Below are 20,583 nucleotides of genomic sequence, written 5' to 3'. Positions count from 1 at the left end.
AGGCTAATTTCATATCACTTTGAGGTACCTAAGAAAGGCTTCACAACAAGCAAGAGTTAAAATAGAAAAACATGAAAAAGGTTTCCTGAATTCTAATATGAGAAATATATGAATAATGACTAAGTTTATTAACACTCTTTCGAGTAAAAAAAGGATATCTGTATCTTCCTCTTGGTCTAGTTTAGAGACAGCTCAGCTTAGAGAGGGAAAGTTGTTTCCATCATCACTGAGAATCTATGTGAGAGTGAATCATTGCCGGGCTGACTTAAGGGATAATTTTATTCTTGTATATTAGTAAAATCAGGTTAAAAGAGAGCTTTACTTGGAATTTAGGAGAGAACAACGTGTGTGGAATTATATTAAACCCTGTTTAGTGCAAGACATCATATACTCAAAATGGGGTGAATGTAACTAGAGTATCATATCAATTCAGAGTAACAAATTTGGAATAAAACGGAGGTAACCAAACTGATGCAAACATTTTATCCAAAAATATAAAGGGTTGGGTAAGGAATGGAATAGTGGAGAAAGCGGAGAAAAAAAAACAAGAGAAAAAAACAACAACAACAAAAGAAAGAAACGAACTTTTCCTGCACTCTAGCTATCTGTGGGCTAAGCAATTCTTCCTTACAGCATCTTAGTAGATTTGAGCCTCACAACAAATTTCAGAGTTAGGTAGTACTATCCAAAACTTTGTTCTGAGAAAACCAAAGTTTAAAATGGTACACAAAATTCCCAAAGTCCCACAATCACTAATTGGAGGGCCAGAATTCAAATTTAGGTCTATATTACTCAACATTATTGGGTCTTTCTACTACATAACACTGCTCTCAGGCAGTTTGGTCTCACTTACACACACACACACACACACACACACACACACACACACACACACTTTCCAGATGTTTGCACCTTCCAGAGTTGCCAGATGAGTGTACAATAGAGGGTCACCCTGCCTTCCTCCTCCCTTTTAAATATTTACGCTATTATTATTTGTCTTGAGGCTTAAAAGAGTTAATGTATCACTGCAAAAGGGATTAGAATGCTCTTATTTCTCTCTTAGCTTCCACTTAATTTAGATTATAGCATTGTATATTTGACTTTTTATTTTTGCAATACCAGCCAACTGCTTGCCTTATGGAAAACAAAATGCTGCCAGCAAGTGTTTTAAGCACTCCCCCACTGATCTTGTTCCTGAAAAGAAGAGGTCAGTTGTAGTGGCTTTGCAAGAAGACTATAGTCCTGTGTTAAAGACAAAAACAAACAAGCAATAAAAAAACAAAAACAAAAACACAAGCGCAGAAGTATGTTGGCATAAATGGTAGGCTTATCTCTTCCTGCAATATCACTAACAAAAATGGTACTTGTGACTTCTGACAGCAGCAGTTCTTAGTTTCTGTTAAGTCACTTTATTTTGAGTTGAATAAAATACTGGAATCAATGAGGTTATATGTCACTTCATTGTAAAGTATAATCCAAGTAATTAACAGTGGGCATTTATAAGAAACAGATCACAGTAAGGACACCAGACAGCCTTCAATTGCAAAACAATAGGACCCAAGGAAAGGAATTTGATAACTGAATTTATTCAGATGTTTCAGGGGATGGTGATGTATCAAGGAGGGAAATTGAAAAGATTCTTTCTCAATATACTGTGGGAAAAATACACAAAAATGGCTAATAATGAAACACGATTGTGTAGAAGTTCCACAGAGGTGAATGAATGTTACTAACACCTACGAAAAGAGAATAAGTTGCCCTGTGATCATAGCTGCATGTAGTTGCAGAAAAGAAGGGCTGCCTGTAGAGGTGAACATACATAACGGTTACTCAAGCGTATCAGAGGCCTTGGAAAGAGGGGGACTATTAATATCTAATAGTAGTCAGTTGCAGTACATGCAGAGTTTTGGGTGATGCTCAGTGCAAGGCTTAGAAAACGAAGTGCTGGTTAAAGATCCATGAGATGAGAAAGAATCTGAGGCCATTAGTGGTAGGAAATAGATAGCTTTACTCTATAGTGTGAACTAATTATTGCAAGTTCTCATCTCTAGAGTGGTCCCAAGGGAAGGGAAACCCTCCACAGCCCTCAGTATAAACAAAGGGACTGTGTGCAAACCAAGGTTGAAGGGAAACTTAGGCTGGAGTGAGGAGGCAATCCCTGTCCTTCCCCCATCTTTAACAGCCAGGTGTGTAGAAGAGATCTTTCACTTCACTTTTGGTTATTTTCCATGACACCTGTTTGATTTCTGAATTTCACACAAGGGTTTTGTATTAAAGGGTTCATATATAATTTAAAGGAAAACAAATATTAACTTAATTCAAGTTAAATACTCTTACTTGTATTTGCAATAATAACAGATATCTTTAAATTATTGCCCCAGTAAGATGAAGAGACAATCAGGAATTAGGAGAGATAACATAATGCAAATAAAATCAGTTTGAAATGTGGAAGTACAGTTAGGACAAGTGTTTGTTGTTGCCATTGGTATGTTTCGCTTTGTTCGTATCCAGCTCTTTTTTGGCTATCACTGATAACTCTGCTTTATCCATTCAAAAGCATGGATGTGCTTGATTGTAGTGATATAACGATAGGCAGGGCAGACCCACTTCTTACCTCACAGAGGCAACAACAACTGGTTGCCTGTTTCAATAAACAATGCTGCAATCACGTATGGGAGCATCATGACAGTGGAAGTGGAGGGGTCAGGAAAAGCTTGGCAGAGGACCCCAACCCAGGCCAGGTCTTCCTGAGCTAGACACCTCCCTGTCAGAAGACGTTTAAGCTGAAATTGAAAAACCGAAATGGAAGTAGGTTAGCTCTTTAGGATAGACACTGCAGTTAATATATTTATTATTTAAATTCCTAGAAAATTTAATTTATTGATAGTTTTTGGCAGCATTTTCATGTTATATTGTTTTAACTGTAAATATTCCATTTCTTTATCACATGTAAGCATCTTGATTTGTGATAACCACATAATGTTTAGCCAAATAGCTATTGACTGAGAGAAAAACTTTCTTCTACTTATTTTGCTTTCTTTCTCTTTCAAAATTTATTGGGATATAATTCATATACGATAAGATTCACCCTTTTGAAGTTAAAACTCAGTGTGTGTACCTGGTTTTTTTTTGTATATGCACACAATCTTGCAATGATTACCACTATCTAATTCCAGAACATTGCGATCATCCCAAAGAAAGACTGCATACCCATGAGCAATCATTGCCCACTCCCTCCTCCCTCACCCCCGCCTTTAGGAACTACCAGTCAAACTTTTGTCTCTATAGATTTGCCTATTCTAGACATTTCACACAAATGGAATCAACATGTGGTCTTTTTTTTCATCTTTATTTTATTTTATTTTTATTTTTTTAATAGGAAATTTATTGTCAAATTGGTTTCCATACAACACCCAGTGCCCATCCCAACAGGTGCCCTCCTCAATGCCCATCACCCACTCACTTTCCCCTCCCTCTCACCCCCCCATCAACCCTCAGTATATTCTCAGTTTTTAAGAGTCTCTTATGGTGTGGCTCCCTCCCTCTCTAACTTTTTTTTTTCCTTCCCCTCCCCCATGGTCTTCTGTTAAGTTTCTCAGGATCCACATAAGAGTGAAAACATATGGTATCTGTCTTTCTCTGTATGATTTATTTCACTTAGCATAACACTCTCCAGTTCCATCCGCATTTCTACAAAAGGCCATATTTCATTCTTTCTCATTACCACATAGTATTCCATTGTGTATATAAACCACAATTTCTTTATCCATTCATCAGTTGATGGACATTTAGGCTCTTTCCATAATTGGGCTATTGTTGAGAGTGCTGCTATAAATATTGGGGTACAAGTGCCCCTATGCATCAGTACTCCTGTATCTCTTGGGTAAATTCCTAGCAGTGCTACTGCTGGGTCATAGGGTAGATCTATTTTTAATTTTTTGAAGAATCTCCACACTGTTTTCCAGGATGGCTGCACCAGTTTGCTTGCAAACATGTGGTCTTTTATGACTGACTCCTTTCACTTACCATAATATCTTCAAGATTCACCTATGTTGCAGTCTGTCTCAGTATCCCATTCCTTTTTATAGCTAAATCATATTTTATTGAATAGAATTGTGTTTATCTATCCCTCACTAGATTTGTATTTGAGTTATTTCCACTTTTTGGCTACTATGATTGGTGCTGTTATGAACAGTTTTTTTTTTTTAACAAGTTTTTGTGTGGACATGTATTTATTTTCATTTCTTTTCTAGGAGTAGAATTGCAGGGTCATATTGGTACCTCTGTGCTTACTTTTTGAGGTATGGTCACTCTGTTTTCCATTTTGCATTCTCACCAGCAATGCTTTGCTTTCTTTTTATAGACCCCAGAGGAACTGGAGGATGTTTCTGACTTGGAAGAGGAACATGAGGTGCGCAGTCACACCAGCATTCAGACTGAAGGGAAAACTGACCGGGTAAGTCACCTCCCTGAGAGGACAACTATATGCCGTGCCCTCTTCTTGTCAATCATGTAGGCGCTCACAGGTGGGACTCCTGGCTCTGGGGCTGGTTTTGTGAAGCACAGGAAGAAGAGCTTCGGAATCCATGGGCCACAGCATGAGAGGAATTATTTCCTTTACCTTGAAAGCCCACAGGGAGGGGCGCCTGGGTGGCGCAGTCGGTTAAGCGTCCGACTTCAGCCAGGTCACGATCTCGCGGTCCGTGAGTTCGAGCCCCGCGTCGGGCTCTGGGCTGATGGCTCAGAGCCTGGAGCCTGTTTCCAATTCTGTGTCTCCCTCTCTCTCTGCCCCTCCCCCGTTCATGCTCTGGCTCTCTCTGTCCCAAAAATAAATAAACGTTGAAAAAAAAAAATTAAAAAAAAAAAAAAAAAAAAAAAAAAAAAAAGAAAGCCCACAGGGAGACCATTTCTGATCATGTAGTAAATCACCCCATGCCACTTTTGATGTTTATAGCAGTCATGGGAATATAGAATTCAAATGTGCACACATTTATTTAGATAGAAAAGAGAAACCAAGAAGTTATAAATACACTCTGTAATTCTAGGGGAAAAAACTGAGAAACTACCCCTGTACTTTTCTTCCTTTCTGCCTTGCCCTCTTCTCCCCTTACCCTGAGCACGTGCACACACACACACACACACACACACACACACACACCCCTCCAACAATGCTAAACAACTTCTGAATTACTCTGAGGTATTGTATCTCACTTTACTTGCCCCCAGTGCTTGGGAACCTGTGAAAGTTTGGTTTCCTAGCCAATGATCATTTGTAACTGCAGACCAGCCTGCAGAACGTGGGTCTAAAAGCCAGGCAGTATAGTATAGCAGCTTAGATTGTCCTGCAACACATCTGAATTAGCCACTCCCTTACTGTGTTACCTGGGAAACTCAGCCTTTCTCTAACTTGGTTCGTTGATTTATAAAGTGAGGATAGTACTAGTACTCTCTATATGTGGATTATTGTGCAAATAACTAAATTAACTAGTAGAGCCCTTAACACATGGCTTAGCTCATAGTAAGTTCTCAATAATCATTAGTTATTATTTGTAGCTATAGTAGTGATAGTATAATTATCATCAGCATTATTACTATTATTAATTAGCTAAATTCAGTGACATTACATTTGGAGGTGGATAAAAAAGATAAATTTAAGAAAGTTGCATGTCTTTTTTAAGTTTATTTATTTATTTTTGAGAGGGAGAGAGAGAGAGAGTACCAGCAGGAGAGGAGCAGAGAGAGAGGGAGACACAGAATCTAAAGCAGGCTCCAGGCTCTGAGCTGTCAGGGCAGAGCCCAATGTGGGGCTCAAATTCATGAACTGTGAGACACGACTACAGCTGAAGTTGGATGCTCACCTGACTGAGCCACCCAGGCTCCCCAAAAGTTCCATGTTTTCAAATATTCAGATTACTTAGAACTGATATATATTAGTCACGACACCTGTGCTTTCTTAGAAATGTTGGTTTTCTTGAGTTTCCATTCCTTGCTGATTATTTGGATTACTTCCCAGCCCTCTAGAAACCAGTTCATGCTGGGAACTGCCTGGGGGCACCCAGCATCTGAAAGAAGTTTTCTTCAAATCTAGTAGGCATCTTTGGAAAGAGATCAGTTTTTACAAATGGCAATGGGATTGGGAATACATTTTGCTGATAGTTTAGTTTGCTCATGCTTTCAAGTAAGTGAGTGATTCACTTAGGCTGCTGCTGAGCCACTATAGGTGGAGGGTAGTCAGGACATACAGAGTAATTGATAGGAGGAAATTTTGTTAAAATAAAGGTAACTTTTAGGATGCTGGGATTAGGATAAACATGCCATGTTTCTCATTCTGTATCATCACATGTATACAATGAAGCCTTGGTTAAGACCTTAAAACTTAGAAACTTCAAAGTACTTCATCTGAAAAATGAGAAGAATAATATCTTACCTTCTCACAGCATAACCTCAAAGATAATAACCTCAAAGAAGGTGATGCATATGAAAGTGTTTTATAAACTTTATAATTATATGCCAAGAAATTAAGCTTCTTATTACTACTATTTGATTTGTATTTTTGTTCTTCACTGGGGTTACAGGCCAGCTAGATGGCCACCTGATTATAGTAGGTTAGGAAGTTGATGATCTCCATGGTCCTGGATCTTAAGAATCTTTCATAGAAGGCACTGCTTCTAACCTTGTAGAAATCATCCCAAAACTTCTCTGCATTCTGGATTTGTGTTCCACTGTGCACATTTCCCTGACAGGCCAGTTCATTTGGAATGCCCCTGGGCAACACCCTCACTACTACCTAGTGGCAAGATAGATCCCTTCCCATCACATCTACTGGGAACAATGTTATATTCAACCTGACCACTCTCTGCTCTAGTAAATCTCTCTGTATAAAATGTGAATATCTTAGATTTTATTCACTTCCTGCCTTGAGGCTTCTCTGAAGTTGCTGTGTGGAATCCCTCAGGAAGCTATTCAGATATTCTAATACATGCACAATCTTGTGTGAAGCATTAACACTCCACAGAGTAACCTTGGTGAATACTCTTATATTCCTTGAATGGACTATTTTGCATTTTCCATAGGCACTCAAAGGATTCAGAGGGAGATCAAGCCCCACTGGTACCATGGTGACCAGCTTGATAATATATCTTTGGAATTGCCCTCCTTGTTTTCCATATCCATCTTTCCCAGGTTCCCAGTTCTGTTCCCCAAGATTTCATCCCAGAATAAACTACCTTCCATTCTTAGACTCTGCTTTTGGGAGAAAACGAGAAAAGATAGTTACAGTATATAAACTAAATATCACATTAACTTTGATATATTGATACATCATCCCAGTTTTACTAATAAGATCACTGAGGCACAGCTTTATATAACTTGTCTAGTAAGTGGATTATGTTTTCTGATTAAGAACTTTAGTGATTACCACATATCAATTTACTTAAAATACAGAGTTAGTGGAATGAATCTTTTATTAACAAGCAACAAACCACCACCACCCCATTAAACTTGATTCATCATCAATGGAATGGAAGAGAAGAGAGTAAAAGGTGCTGCAGTCATCTGAGAAATGGAGGAAGGATACAAATTTTCTTTTAAATTTAAAGAGTAATTAGGTATAGTACAGACAATTTAACTCAAATAACAATCTTTTATTGGATATCTGTCTTGTGAGTTCATTACTACAGATTTTGCATTCATGGCAGGCCAGCTTAAACTGTCCCTCACCCAAACCACCTGACCAAAATGATCACGTTTACCTATGTTTTATGAGCTCTCTTAGGCATCTTGCATCCTCAACATGCTCCATATTCTCCATAGTTGTGTCTCTGTGCTTGGAATATATTTCTATGCTCAATCTCATATACATTTGATACTCTGTCTCTGTATTCTATCCAGCATTCCTGAAGTCTGTATCCATTGGACTGAGTATATCTTTTGACACATTTCCCTGATACCATCCAATTTGGGAAGATACCATAAAATTTTGAAGTGGAGTCTGTTGAGAATTTTTTGAATACATGCCATGCTTCATGCGGAATTTCTGGTCACTGAATCAGACATGCATTTGGGTCCCTTTTTGCTGGCTGCTCTTATTAAAGAGTAAATGTTTTTTTGATTCTTGAATAATGCAGACTCTGCTGTATAGAACACAGAGTAGAACGAATTTCAGGCACTTTTTAGTAATGGAATGACAGTTATTTATTATCATTTTCCTCTCTGCACTTCACTGCCAGTAGTTGTGGCTCAATATCATCTGTTATTGTTGTCATCAGTGGCAAATGCCACTGGGCATTGTAAAGGTGTATAAGCAACAAATAATGATTTAGAGTCCATGGTCAATGAGAGTGAAATACTAAAAGACCAATAGTGCATGCCTTATGAAGTAGCAGAGGAACAGAAGTGGAAATTAGTGATTATCTTAATTATTAAACACGGATACTCACTGGACCAATACTGTGATTATATCCAGTAATCAGGCATTCCACAGTGGTATAGAGTGTGATTTTGCTATAGATTTATAGAACATTCTTTAAAGCTCTAATTGTTTATTCTGTTCATGTTCTTACCAAGTATGAATAGAAATCTGTTATCTTAAAAACTCTAATTTGAAAGAGATATGAAAATAGACTCCTGTTAAGATCATCAAATTCCCAAACTTACTGATAAAATGACTTTTTGGTAAGTCCTAAAAGCTTTCTAAAAGATTATACTAAATGCATGCTAACTCATCATTTCTATTTAAAAAAGAGTACCAGTTATCATTTAACATTTACAGCTTACAGAATGTTTACCAGTTGGTGTCTTATTTCACAAAAGCCCTGTTTTTTGTTTTTTTTTTTTTTTCTCCTTGATTTTACTAATTAGGGAATTTAACTCAAAGAAGTTCAATAGTTTGTGCAAATCATGCCAACTGGAACCAAATCCCAGGTCTTCTGGCACAAACCACTCTCTTTCCAGTACAGCCCAGCAAATTTGGGTAGAATCTTACCATCCCATAAGATCTCATTGCCCTCCTATTGTTACAGCCAGTATAATGGAGTTGATATTATAAGTCCTCTACTAGAAAAGTGACTTTTGAAACTGAAGACTATAAACCTAAGTATCAAATCTGCTTAAGTCTCACAAGTTTCAAAATGTCTCAACATTACAATCTCCCGTTAATAACCAAATCATTTTGTTGATTACCATTTGGAAACTACATGGTGATGTCTGGACAGTCATCCCTGGTGGCTTGACAGTCTCCCTGGTGGATCACTTCACCTTGAAGAAATGGAGTATTAATCAGATAGAGTCAGACAGTGTCAGACCTTGTAGGACAACAATCCTGGGTCTCCAAGCACAGAATCCAGAAACCTCAGTCTCTTATCACAATGGCCTCTGTGATATTTCAATCCAGGGATTATTTTGATCTAGATTTCCACCCTCCCTCTCATTTACTGTCTGCAGTAGGGGCAGCAGTAGCAAGGGGCTCCCAGGAAATAAATAGTGTCAGCAGGGTGATGGCTAAAAATATGTTTCCCATGCCTACCTGAAGGACAACTGTGGTTTTAGAGAGATTTAGTAGAACAGATTGCAAGAGAGTTTTGCGAGTGGAATGGGTGAGCAAGTGGCTGATCTCCACTAGCATTGCCTTATACTGTACAGATGTATGAACTTGGGAGTTATATAAGCCTTGATTCAAATCTGGGTTCTACCCATTATTATCCATATGACACTGAACACATTATTTACATTTCTAACTGTTTTCTCATCTGTAAAATTGTAATAATAGTATCTGTTATCTAGATAATACTATCCAGATAATAGTATCTATTTTCTTGTTTTTCTTGAACATTAAACTAGGTACATGAAAAATTTCAGTTCAGTTCCTGGCACATAGGAAATGCTCAATACATTGTGATTTTTCTAAAAAAAAATGAATGGCATGATAAATGTAGATTTGTGTGGTAGTATTATGCTTTGGCTTCCTTTTGAGTAGCTCAAGAAGCTTCATCAAGGCAAGTCTCAGTCTTCTAGTATGAGACTCCTTTGGTTTCTTGGTTTTGTGGTGTGAAACATTTTGACATGCTGGAAATTCTATTACCAAAGTCCTTTGAAGGAGTTTTTTTCCTTAGGAGAAGGACTTATCAGAAACTGCTTTTTCAGGTTGGAAGGAAGATGGCATTAATGTGATTTTTAATGATGCTGGCACTTTCATGTACATCTAATTCACATACCTCATGTACAACTGAAATAGCGATCACAAAAAAACAAAAAACAAAAAAAACTCTTGATAGTAGGATAAAGCAGAGAATTTGACCCAAGAATTGTCAAGTTCTTATTTTGTTCATTATTGAATGGCTGGCCCTGCATTGTGAGGTTTTGTTTTGTTTTGTTCTTTTCTTTGTGGAATTTTGGTATTGTGGTTATCTGTTGTTTCTTCTCTCTCTCACAGTCCTCATTTATCTTCATCAAATTACATAGGGCTTAATTTCCAAAGTTTGTGGTACGTAGGCAAAAACAAAAGAAAAAGAAAATTCATCCTGATATTTATAGGATGCACGTTAGAATCAGTTTTGCAAGTAGTCACTTAAAACTGCCTTTTATTGAGTGAAATGTTGCCATTTGCAACAACATGGATAGATCCAAAGAGTGTAAGGCTAAGTGAAATAAGTTGGTCAGAGAAAGACAAATATCATATGATTTCACTCATATATGGAATTTAAGAAACAAAGCAAATGAACAAAATTAAAAAAGATAAAAACCAGAAAACAGTCTCTTAACTATAGAGAACAAACTGATGGTTATCATAGGGGAGTGAAATAGGTGAAAGGGGATTAAGAGTACACTTATCTTGATGGCACTGAATAATGCAGAGAATTGTTTAGTCACTCTATTGTACAACTGAAACTAATATAACACTGTATGTTAACTATACTGGAATTAAATTAAAAAATGAAATAAAATTGCTGTTTATTTCTCTATTCCTTAGAACATATGTCCTAGTGATTCTTTCCTCTGCCTATACAGCTCGAAAGCCAATAGGTCTCAAAAAAATAAAAGATTTTGTTCTGTCTCGCACAATTTAAACTTTGATCATACTGTCTTGTAGATGAAGAGTGAAAAAGGGAACTCATTTAACATTACTGACCAAAGCCAGGTTTTCTTTTTTAATGTTTATTTGTTTTTGAGAGAGAGAGAGAGAGAGAGAGAGAGAGAGAGAGAGAGAGACAGCGCACAAGTGAGGCAGGGCAGAGAGACAGGGGCAGAGGATCTCAAGCGAGCTCTGATGCAGGACTCAAACTCATGAACTGTGAGATAGTGACCTGAGCCGAAGTCGTATGCTCAACCAGCTGAGCCATCCAGGCATCCCATCAAGGCCAGATTTTTATTTGCAAGTACTTGAAGCTGTCGTCTCTAAGTGCTGAAATTCAGTTTAGTGACCATAACATTAAAAACAAAACTCTTAAAGATTTATAATTTCAATTGTAGTCAGAGGATATTTCAGCAAAAACTTATACCACCTTTTTGAAGATAGATTATTCATTATATTTACTGTTGACCCAAAAATAAAGACAGCATAACATGTAGTCTTTGATTAAGATTTGTCATATTTTGAATGTTATATTCCCTTAAAAGCATATAACTTGTAAATCTGCTCTGTCTTAAAGAATATCTTTGAGAACATTGATTCTATATAAGTTCTATACATAGAAGAAAATTAGGACAGAAATAAGAACAGTTGCCTAGGTTACTGGACACAGCCTCAAAACGTCAATGCAGCAAATGAATTGGAGCATATCAAATTTTAAAATATAGAAGATGTTACTTGGGGTAAAAAAAAATAGCCATGTACTCTCTAACTTCATGTTGGTGATTAGGAGAATGTCCTCCTTGCTGCTTTTTTAAAATGCAGCAAGCTGAATATTCTCTATCATAACAATAGAAAAATTCCCATGAGTGGGTGGTTTATTTTAAAAATTGGAAGCATTTTAATAGGCTCCATTTATTTTCAGAATACACTCTCAATAACTCAAGCTTATACTAAATTAACATACAAAATATGGTAAGACACGACCTCATTACCTTTTTCATGATATAATTTGGTTTAGGTTACTATGAAAAACACAACTTGCATAAGCCTGGATGAAATTACATTATTCAAGCAGCACTACACTAGGCAGTGCGTTTTCTCTTCATTGGCTTCTTTAATTTCTATTGTGTACTTGGCAGTAACTCTGCTTTCCTGTCTCTCTGGGTAACGATTCTCAGTGCTTCATGGTTTCCTCTTCCTCTATCCACTTTGCAAACATTATGGTTCACTGAAGTTCTGATCTAAGCCCTCTAGTCCTCCAATTCTTCCCAGTTTTCCTGAACACTCTCATAGAGTCCCAAGATTTCAAATGTCTTACATAGGTAAGTGAATGTAGCCACATCCTGTCTCATGAGCTCTGGCTACTTACATTGCAGGCCTGTGGTTTCCTCTCCTCTCATGGCTTATAGGCTCCTGTGGCACTCACTGTTCCCAAGCCTGAATGCATCACCTTATCCCACGAATCTCCTTTAACTCCTATACCCCTTATAACACTTCTGCACTTTGGATCTAACACATCTGAACCTGGGAATATATTTTTTTTACTCCCTTCCACAGCTAGTCATACACCACATTCAAGCTTTACTATCTTCTAAATATTTTCAGAACTTGTCTGTTTTTTAACTACCTCCACTATCACTACTTTCAAAGAAAATTTCACACGGGGAAAAACTGAACAGGAAGGGAAGACTTTATTCAAGGCTATTGCAGTAGGGGAGAGAGACCAGAACTTTGTCTGAATTTGACTCTCCTAGAACAAAGAGCTGAAAGTTTTTCAGAGATAGGGTAACAGAGATTGTAGTCCATTCATTTTTGCTAATTGGCTTTACCCAAAGGAAAAGTGAATTTTTTTTCTATCTTCATGACAGCAGGTACATATACACCTTGGAGCAAGGTGCCCTCTAAAGTTAGGTAGCCACCCTCCCACAGAGCCTGGGAGGTAGAGGCTCTATCTTCCTTGACAATTGCATTTCAACGGGATAGCTCCCTGGTTTTTGAGAAAGACATTCCTTGTTTGTAAAGCTGTTGAGAAGCATTTAGAAATATTTACTTGCATCTTAAAGATGCAAAGAAAGAATTTACAACTACAAGTTTTGTAATTGCCATTAAGAAAAGGGAGGTCAGGTGCCTAGAGTTGGAAAGAAGCCTGTCTAAAATTTAGTCAAGCCGAGGATAATGTTAACACCATCTGGGTCACTATCTTAGTTTAGGTCCTAGATTTCCTTTAGAGGGCTCCTAAATTGTCTCCTGCCTTTAGTAAACTTCCATTCTCTCACTTGAACTTGAGATCATATTTCTAAAGTGCTAAATCTGTCACCTATCACCATGCGTAAAACCCCTTCAAGGTGTCAGTGTCTCCCCTTGCCCTTAGCATGAAATCTGGTCCTTTAATGCCCTATGTAAGAGAACCAGGTTCTGCTCCCTGCCTCATATTTCACACTTTCTCTCCCACCCCTCCCTGTATATGGAAGTCTTCCTTCCTATAAGCACCAGGCTCTCCCTCACATCTCTCTCTGAGGCATACAATTCCCTCAACTCCCCATCCTCCTTCTCTTTGCCAATAAATAACTGCTCATCATTACAATTCCAGATTAACCTAGACTTCACTAATACAAATCTAAGTGTAGTTTCCTTCCAACATTCAGGCCTGAATCTGAATGTAACACATGGAGATTCCCATATCATGACATTCATTGTTCATGCATAATTTCTTACATAATGGCTTTTCTTCTCCACTCATTAAACCTCACTAAACCTCATTAGTGCAGGGAACATGGTTTTAGTCTCATTTAGTGTTCTGTTTACAGAACATCACACACTGGCTGGTACAGGTATATGAGAGAGCATGAAGAGAACCTTCCTTTGGTAAGACACCTTGCCTCAAATCTATACTAGTTCCTCAATATTTTGACCCTAGGGGATTTCATTAATTTCTTTCTTGCTCTTTCTTCCAATGCTTGTACCTACTTGTGCCAGATAAATCTTACTGTAAATTGCTAGGTCACTACTCTGAAATATTCAGTGGCTTTCTACTACCTAGTTCCTGCTAGCATAAACATTAATTGCTCTGCCTTTTTTTGCTAAAGTCCTTTACAGTGCCCCCTTGTTCCTGGCTCTATAAAGCATACAAATCCAAAAACCTGTTTTTTATTTGTGGAAATGATTCTTGTGTTCCTGATCATTAGGGCTATCCCCGAGGCTGTGTTTGTGATCTTTTCCATGTCTGAATTGTCAACCTTTTGTCTTTTTTATTCCCTCCAATACAAAAGTTTTTCAAGATGAACTCAACTCCCTTATTTCCATGAAGTTTTCTTTACACTTAGTCCTTTTGATTTAATGATACAAAACCTTCTGCTGACAGACCATCTAAAGGACAGATTACTTACTCCTTTTGGGATTTTTAAAAATTTTTATTTATTTTTGAGAGAGAGAAGGAGAGAGATAAAGAGAGAGAGGGGTCAAGAGAGAGGGGAACAGAGGATCTGAAGCAGGTTCCGTGCTGACAGCAGCAAACCTAATGTGGGGATCAAACTCATGAACTGTGGCAAACTCACCAACTGTGAGATCATGACCTGAGCCAAAGTCGGATGCTCAACCAACTGAGCCACCCAGGCACCCTGTCCTTTTGGATTTTTACATGCTAAGGTCACTATGCTGTATTTCTATTTATCATGAAGTAGTGTACCTGAACAGTGTCACCTTTTTTCTTATTCAAATTCTTTACTCAAATTGAGATTTAGTATCATTCTATTGATTAAAGAAGTTGGTGTCTAAAAATCTGGGCAAAGAAAATTAAGTTTAAAACATTGCGTATTATTTTATCCCAAAATTCTTACAGTAGAATTCTGTTAATAAATACATCTTGAGATTTCAATCCAAGTATAATTGTTGATAAATATCTAAACATTTATCAAATAATGGAATTATATTAAAATACATATATTTTCACCCTGGCTTGATTTCTGGGAAATTCCAAGTTAAAATTAATGCCTAGTAACTAATATTAAATGCCTGGTATATTTGTCTCTGTTCCTATTCAAGTGTCTTATTTTTTTAAAAAATAATTAATCTCAAATACAAATTCTACTTAATAATATTTAAAAGATATCATTTTATTACCGTTTATTATCGTTCTTGTCACCAGTGAGGTAATATATTTTAGAGTGAGAGGAGGAAGTAAGTATATCCAGTGTAGGGGCACCTGGCTGGCTCAGTCAGTAGAGTGTGTGACTCATGATCTCAGGGTCCTGAGTTTAAGTCCCACACTGGACACAGAGTTCACTTAAAAAAAAAAAAAAGTATAGGGGCGCCTGGGTGGCGCAGTCGGTTAGGCGTCCGACTTCAGCCAGGTCACGATCTCGCGGTCCGTGAGTTCGAGCCCCGCGTCAGGCTCTGGGCTGATGGCTCAGAGCCTGGAGCCTGTTTCCGATTCTGTGTCTCCCTCTCTCTCTGCCCCTCCCCCGTTCATGCTCTGTCTCTCTCTGTCCCAAAAATAAATAAACGTTGAAAAAAAAAATTAAAAAAAAAAAGTATATCCAGTATTACATCTTTTTACTGTAATTACAATGTCTATAATTTAAGACTAAATCTCTTCACTATTTTATTTAACTATAGAGTTGAACCTTGGGCTTTATAAATGTACATATCCTATTTTTTAACATTATTGAATAACCCAAAAATTTATGTCTGGAGTTATTTATAAGGCCACAGGAATTTAAGTGATATATTGTGATATTTATATGTGACTTACTTGCTAGTTACTGAAATAAGCCTTCCACCAAGCTTTAAATAGAGTGTTTTCTACTCATTGATGAATTCACAGCAGGGGAAATAGCAAGTAGAAATGCCTTGGAGGCAAATGTTAGTGAGGCAAGAGGAGATCTGACACTAAAAAGGAAGGCTGATCTTGTAAGGAACATAAACCGTTGCAAGAAATTTACTGTTATTTTGAGTAGGATGGGAAGCGAGCAGAGGGCTTTGAGCCAGAGAGTGACATGATATGACTTATGCTTTAAAGGGGTCATTCTGAATGCTGTATTGAAAACAGTCTGAGAAGTGGTACAGGAGGAAGCAGGAATGTAGAATGCCATTGCTGTTATCTGGGTGAGAAATCATAGAGGCCGAGAAAGGGTTTTAGAAATGGAGAAGCTGAGAGTTGTTGATTGAGCGAGCATATATGGCAGTGGTGAGTTAACCGAATGTGGTGAAGAATTAGATACTGAGTATGAGAGAGAGAAAAGAGTCAAGGACAGCACACCATTTTTGGCTTGAGAACTGGGAATGTGGACTTGCCACTTATGTTGCTATGGGAGAGAATGAATTGAGCATATTGGAGATGGTAGGAGATGAGAAATTAATTTTACATATGTCGTGTCTAAAATGTCTATTAGACTACCAAATGAAGAAGTCAGGTAGGTGGATTTGAAATTTATAAAGTAGAGTGGAAGTCCCGTCACATGCATAGCTTTATATTACAGCTTTTTTCCAAAATTTTATTTATTGACTTTGAGAGACAGAGAGAGAGAGAGAGAGAGAGAGAGAGAGAGAGACTGAGCAAGGGAGGGGCAGAGAGAGAGAGAGGGAGAGAGAGGGAATTCCAGACAGGCTCTATACCAGTAGTGCTGAGCTGGAGGCAGGGCTCAAACTCACAAACTGGAAGATCATGACCTAAGCCAAAACCAAGAGTTCATCACTTAACTGACTGAGCCACCCTGGTGCACCTATATTATAATTTTATAATCTATTCTGACACTGAAGTGTTATATATTACATGGTGACATTTTTTTTTACTCTCAAATAAATTGATATTTTAACTTTAGGTCTAGTTTCCTTCTAGTTTCAGATGTCATGCCCCCCACATCTCCTCTTCTGACACACTTGCTCTTCCGAATGTCAAAATCTTTGGAAGCCACCACTAATTCCCCTGCTTAAAACTGCAACGCCATTCCTAACCCACATATAAACCTCTTCACCTCTCTTTTTTATTTTTCTCCATAGTACTTCTTTCACTGTCTGACATACAACATATATACTTGTTTGTTTTGTCATGTACTGGATAGTGAATTCAATGATAGCTACAACTTTAATCTTTATTTCTCCCTTTTATATATTCCCCATACTTAAAACAGTATTGGGCACATAGTAAATAGGCTGTAAATATTTACTGAATGAATGAATGAATGAATGAGTGATGTTGACCATAAATGTCCTTTGGGAATGGGAACATGCACGGAAAATTTGGGGGAGGGATGTTGTCTTAGATACAGCATTTGTATCTAACCAATTACTTGCCTACAAAAATAAATGGGAGGGGCACCTGGGTGGCTCAGTCAGTTAGTTAAGTGTCTGACTCTTGACTTTGGCTCAGGTCATGATCTCACAGTTTGTGAGTTCAAACCCCACGTTAGGCTCTGCGCTGACAGTGGGGAGTCTACCTGGGATTCTCTCTCTCCTTCTCTCTCTGCCCCTTCCCCAGTTGTTCTCTCTCTCTCTCTTTCTTTCAAAACAAAAGTAGTAATACTAAAAAAAAAATGAAAAAAAATCAGATAATTATAATTTTTTTGAAAATAATGTTTTAGTAAAGAATTACCCATATGACAGTCATTTGGAAAAATCTTCTGAAGCGAAAGTATTTAAGTGATTCTCTGCCCTTGTCCAGTTTGGAGGTGTTTATTATGGACACCTGGCTTCCAAGTTTTGCCCTTACTTCCCATTCTCTGAATTATTCTCATTGAAAAAGTTGTATTTCTTTAATGGTGAAAATTTAACATTTATGAAGTAAATAGTTTTGAATCATTTGTCTCTGGTAAAATATGAAATATGTGCTTACTTCTTTTCCTATTAAGGACAATGTGTATCAAGTAATGGTTAAGGTAGTCAAAAAAAAAAAAGAGCTGAAAATAAAATATTCTTTTAAAAAATCCTCTGATAGTCTAAAAAATACCTTTGTACACTGAAATTACCACAGTCCAAGTCTAGGCTTTTATATATGGATATTTTTAATCAATGATTGATTATTAATATGTGTTTATTTTTTTAGAAGTATGAACATGTGTTTCTTTCAATGAGTTGCATAGGTGGAAACACTATATATATCTAAGGTTTGGTTAAAATCCTGTGTAAATATGAATGCATAGAGAACATAAAAATTTCCCTCAGAGTGGAGTCATCCACTCTATAAAGCTCATGTACTTACATAATTAGCATACAGACAGTATGCGTATATAACATATTACTTATGGTGTTTTATTAGTTTCAGATGTACAATACAATGATTCAGTAATTCTGTACATTTATCAGAGATCATCAAAATAAATGTACTCTAAATTCCCTTTATCTATTTCACCTTATCCCCCCCTCCACCTCTCCTCTGGCAATTACCAATTTGTTCTCCATATTTAAGAGTTTGGTTTTTTGTTTGTCTCTCTTTTTTCTTTGTTTGTTTTGTTTCTTAAAGTCCACATGTGAATGAAATCCTATGGTGTCTGTCTTTTTCTGACTTACTTCACTTAGCATTGTATGTACCCCCTTTATTTATAGCAGCATTATTTATAATAGCTAAATTCTGGAAGCAGCCCAGTTGTCTGTCAATAGATGAATGGGTACAGAAGATGTGGTCTGTATATACAATGGAATAATTAACCAGCCATAAAGAAGATTAAAGCTTTGCCAACTGCAACAACATGGATGGACTTAGAGAAAAAGGGACTTTATAAAGTCATACCTGGACATGTCTCCCCATGTCTGATTCTAAGATAATTGAAAAAAAAGAGAGCAAAATTTTTGGAGTTAGACTCCGAAGTTTGAATCCTGTTTCTGACACTTACAGCTGTTGACATTGAGCAAGTTACCTGTTGATCTCAGTTTGCTTATTTTTAAAATAGAACTACTCACACCATAGGATTATTGTGAAGCTTATGAGTTAATATTTGTAAGGAGTAGCGCATAGTTAAGTGATAAAACTTAAGTGACCCCCTGTCATGATGATCATTACCACCAATACCACGATTACTGCTCTCATCATCATCATCATCATCATCTTCATCATCATTTGTGAATGGATTCACATTTATAACCTTTCTGTTAATTCTTCAGATTGGCAATATTCACTTTCCTGATTCGTCCTCTTCCAATTTTTTGGAACACTTGGTGGACAGCCAATCTGATTGACTAAGCCAAATAAATTCCTTCCTATTTGTAAAGCCCTTTGCATAGGATTTTTTTCATGGGTTAATTTGTGGATGGGTGACCTTTGTGTCAGATACCTGCACTTGCCCAGTTTTACGCTGAAGCTGAAAACAAAAGGAACTCTATGTTGTTTCCTAGCATAGAAAATTACAACAGGAGCAATCTCAGGTTATTAGGGGACATTGGGTGTGTTGGATGTTAAGATAGGCACACAAAGCATAATGTTACAAAAAATCAATGCCAGACTGTTCCCAGGGAACTAAGAGTCATCTGTATCCAAGAAATGTCCAGAAAGCACTTGCTTGTATGATTCATGGTCCTCGGTTATTTAGAGCTTGTAATCTAAGACAGGGCATTTGGAATGTAAAAAAGGAATATGTGGTCCACAAAACAGAAATTTGAAGACATCACATTTGGCTGATAAAATATTCACATTCCACACTAATAAAGGCAAGTACATAGAACAAGTAGGAAATCTGAGTAAATTCTAGAAGTCTATAACTTGAGAATACACAGCAACTCTCTATCCAGGCTGTGTAGATAAGGAGAGACACTCAAACTTTTCCTTATCACTCCAGGGGATTAGGTAAAGTGTAAATTATGTACTTTCAAAGCAACAATTGAATAGAAGATTTTTATACCTTTGTTCTCCAGCTACCATCAGCCCATCTTTGAAATTAAAAGTGACAGATTTTTAATCTTCTCTCTTCTCTCTTAGACTTAATTAGAGATAAGGTGTCCAAACCCCTTTTACAGCAAAATCCAGTGTACAGGGAGAATAAAGAACCTTGGTGGAAACAAAGTGCTTTACAGTGTCAATTGACTTGAAGTTTAAAACTTTAAAAGAAAGAAAAATCCTCTAAAATTAGCAAGAAGACATAGTTACCTTTTTTAAAAGTTTATTTATTTATTTTGAGAGACAGAGGGAGTGCAAAGGTGGGGAGGGGCAGAGAGCAAGGGAAAGAATCCCAAGCAGGCTCCTCTGTCAGCATAGAACCCCACGGGGATTCCATCTCACAAACTGTGAGATCATGACGTGAGTTGAAACCAAGAGTCAGTCACTTAACCAACTGAGCCTCCCAGGTACTCCAGACATATTTACCGTTTTAAGTTCTTATTAAAACTGTGAACGACACTGATCTTAGGCTTTCTGATGGAACTTTAAAGTTTTACATATTACTAAAATTGACTTTGATGATGTCAATTTTTAATTCCTCCATGTCCTGCTGTGCTAAAATTGCGTATCTATTCCTTTGTCATAGATATATGTCTTTGAATAAACATGTCATTTTTATAGCCTATTAAGTTAATACAAAAGATTATATTTG

General features: G+C 37.2%; 1 protein-coding gene across 5 annotated transcripts in view; it reads left to right on the top strand.

Moving 5' to 3' along the window:
• Window positions 1-20,583, top strand: part of CTNNA3 (catenin alpha 3) — a 1,810,934-nt gene that overhangs the window by 1,609,970 nt on the left and 180,381 nt on the right. For all 5 annotated transcript variants that reach the window (XM_025917933.2, XM_086679821.1, XM_086679822.1 and 2 more), the window contains one exon: window positions 4,364-4,456. In XM_025917933.2, coding sequence (XP_025773718.1) covers window positions 4,364-4,456 — 93 coding nt within the window. The remainder of the gene's footprint in view (window positions 1-4,363; window positions 4,457-20,583) is intronic.

The sequence above is a fragment of the Puma concolor genome, chromosome D2, assembly GCF_028749965.1.
Source record: "Puma concolor isolate L17-30 chromosome D2, mPumCon1.1.hap2, whole genome shotgun sequence".
Taxonomy (NCBI): Eukaryota; Metazoa; Chordata; class Mammalia; order Carnivora; family Felidae; genus Puma; species Puma concolor.
Note: the sequence above shows the minus strand (reverse complement) of the source record. Positions and strands in the feature narration are given on the sequence as shown.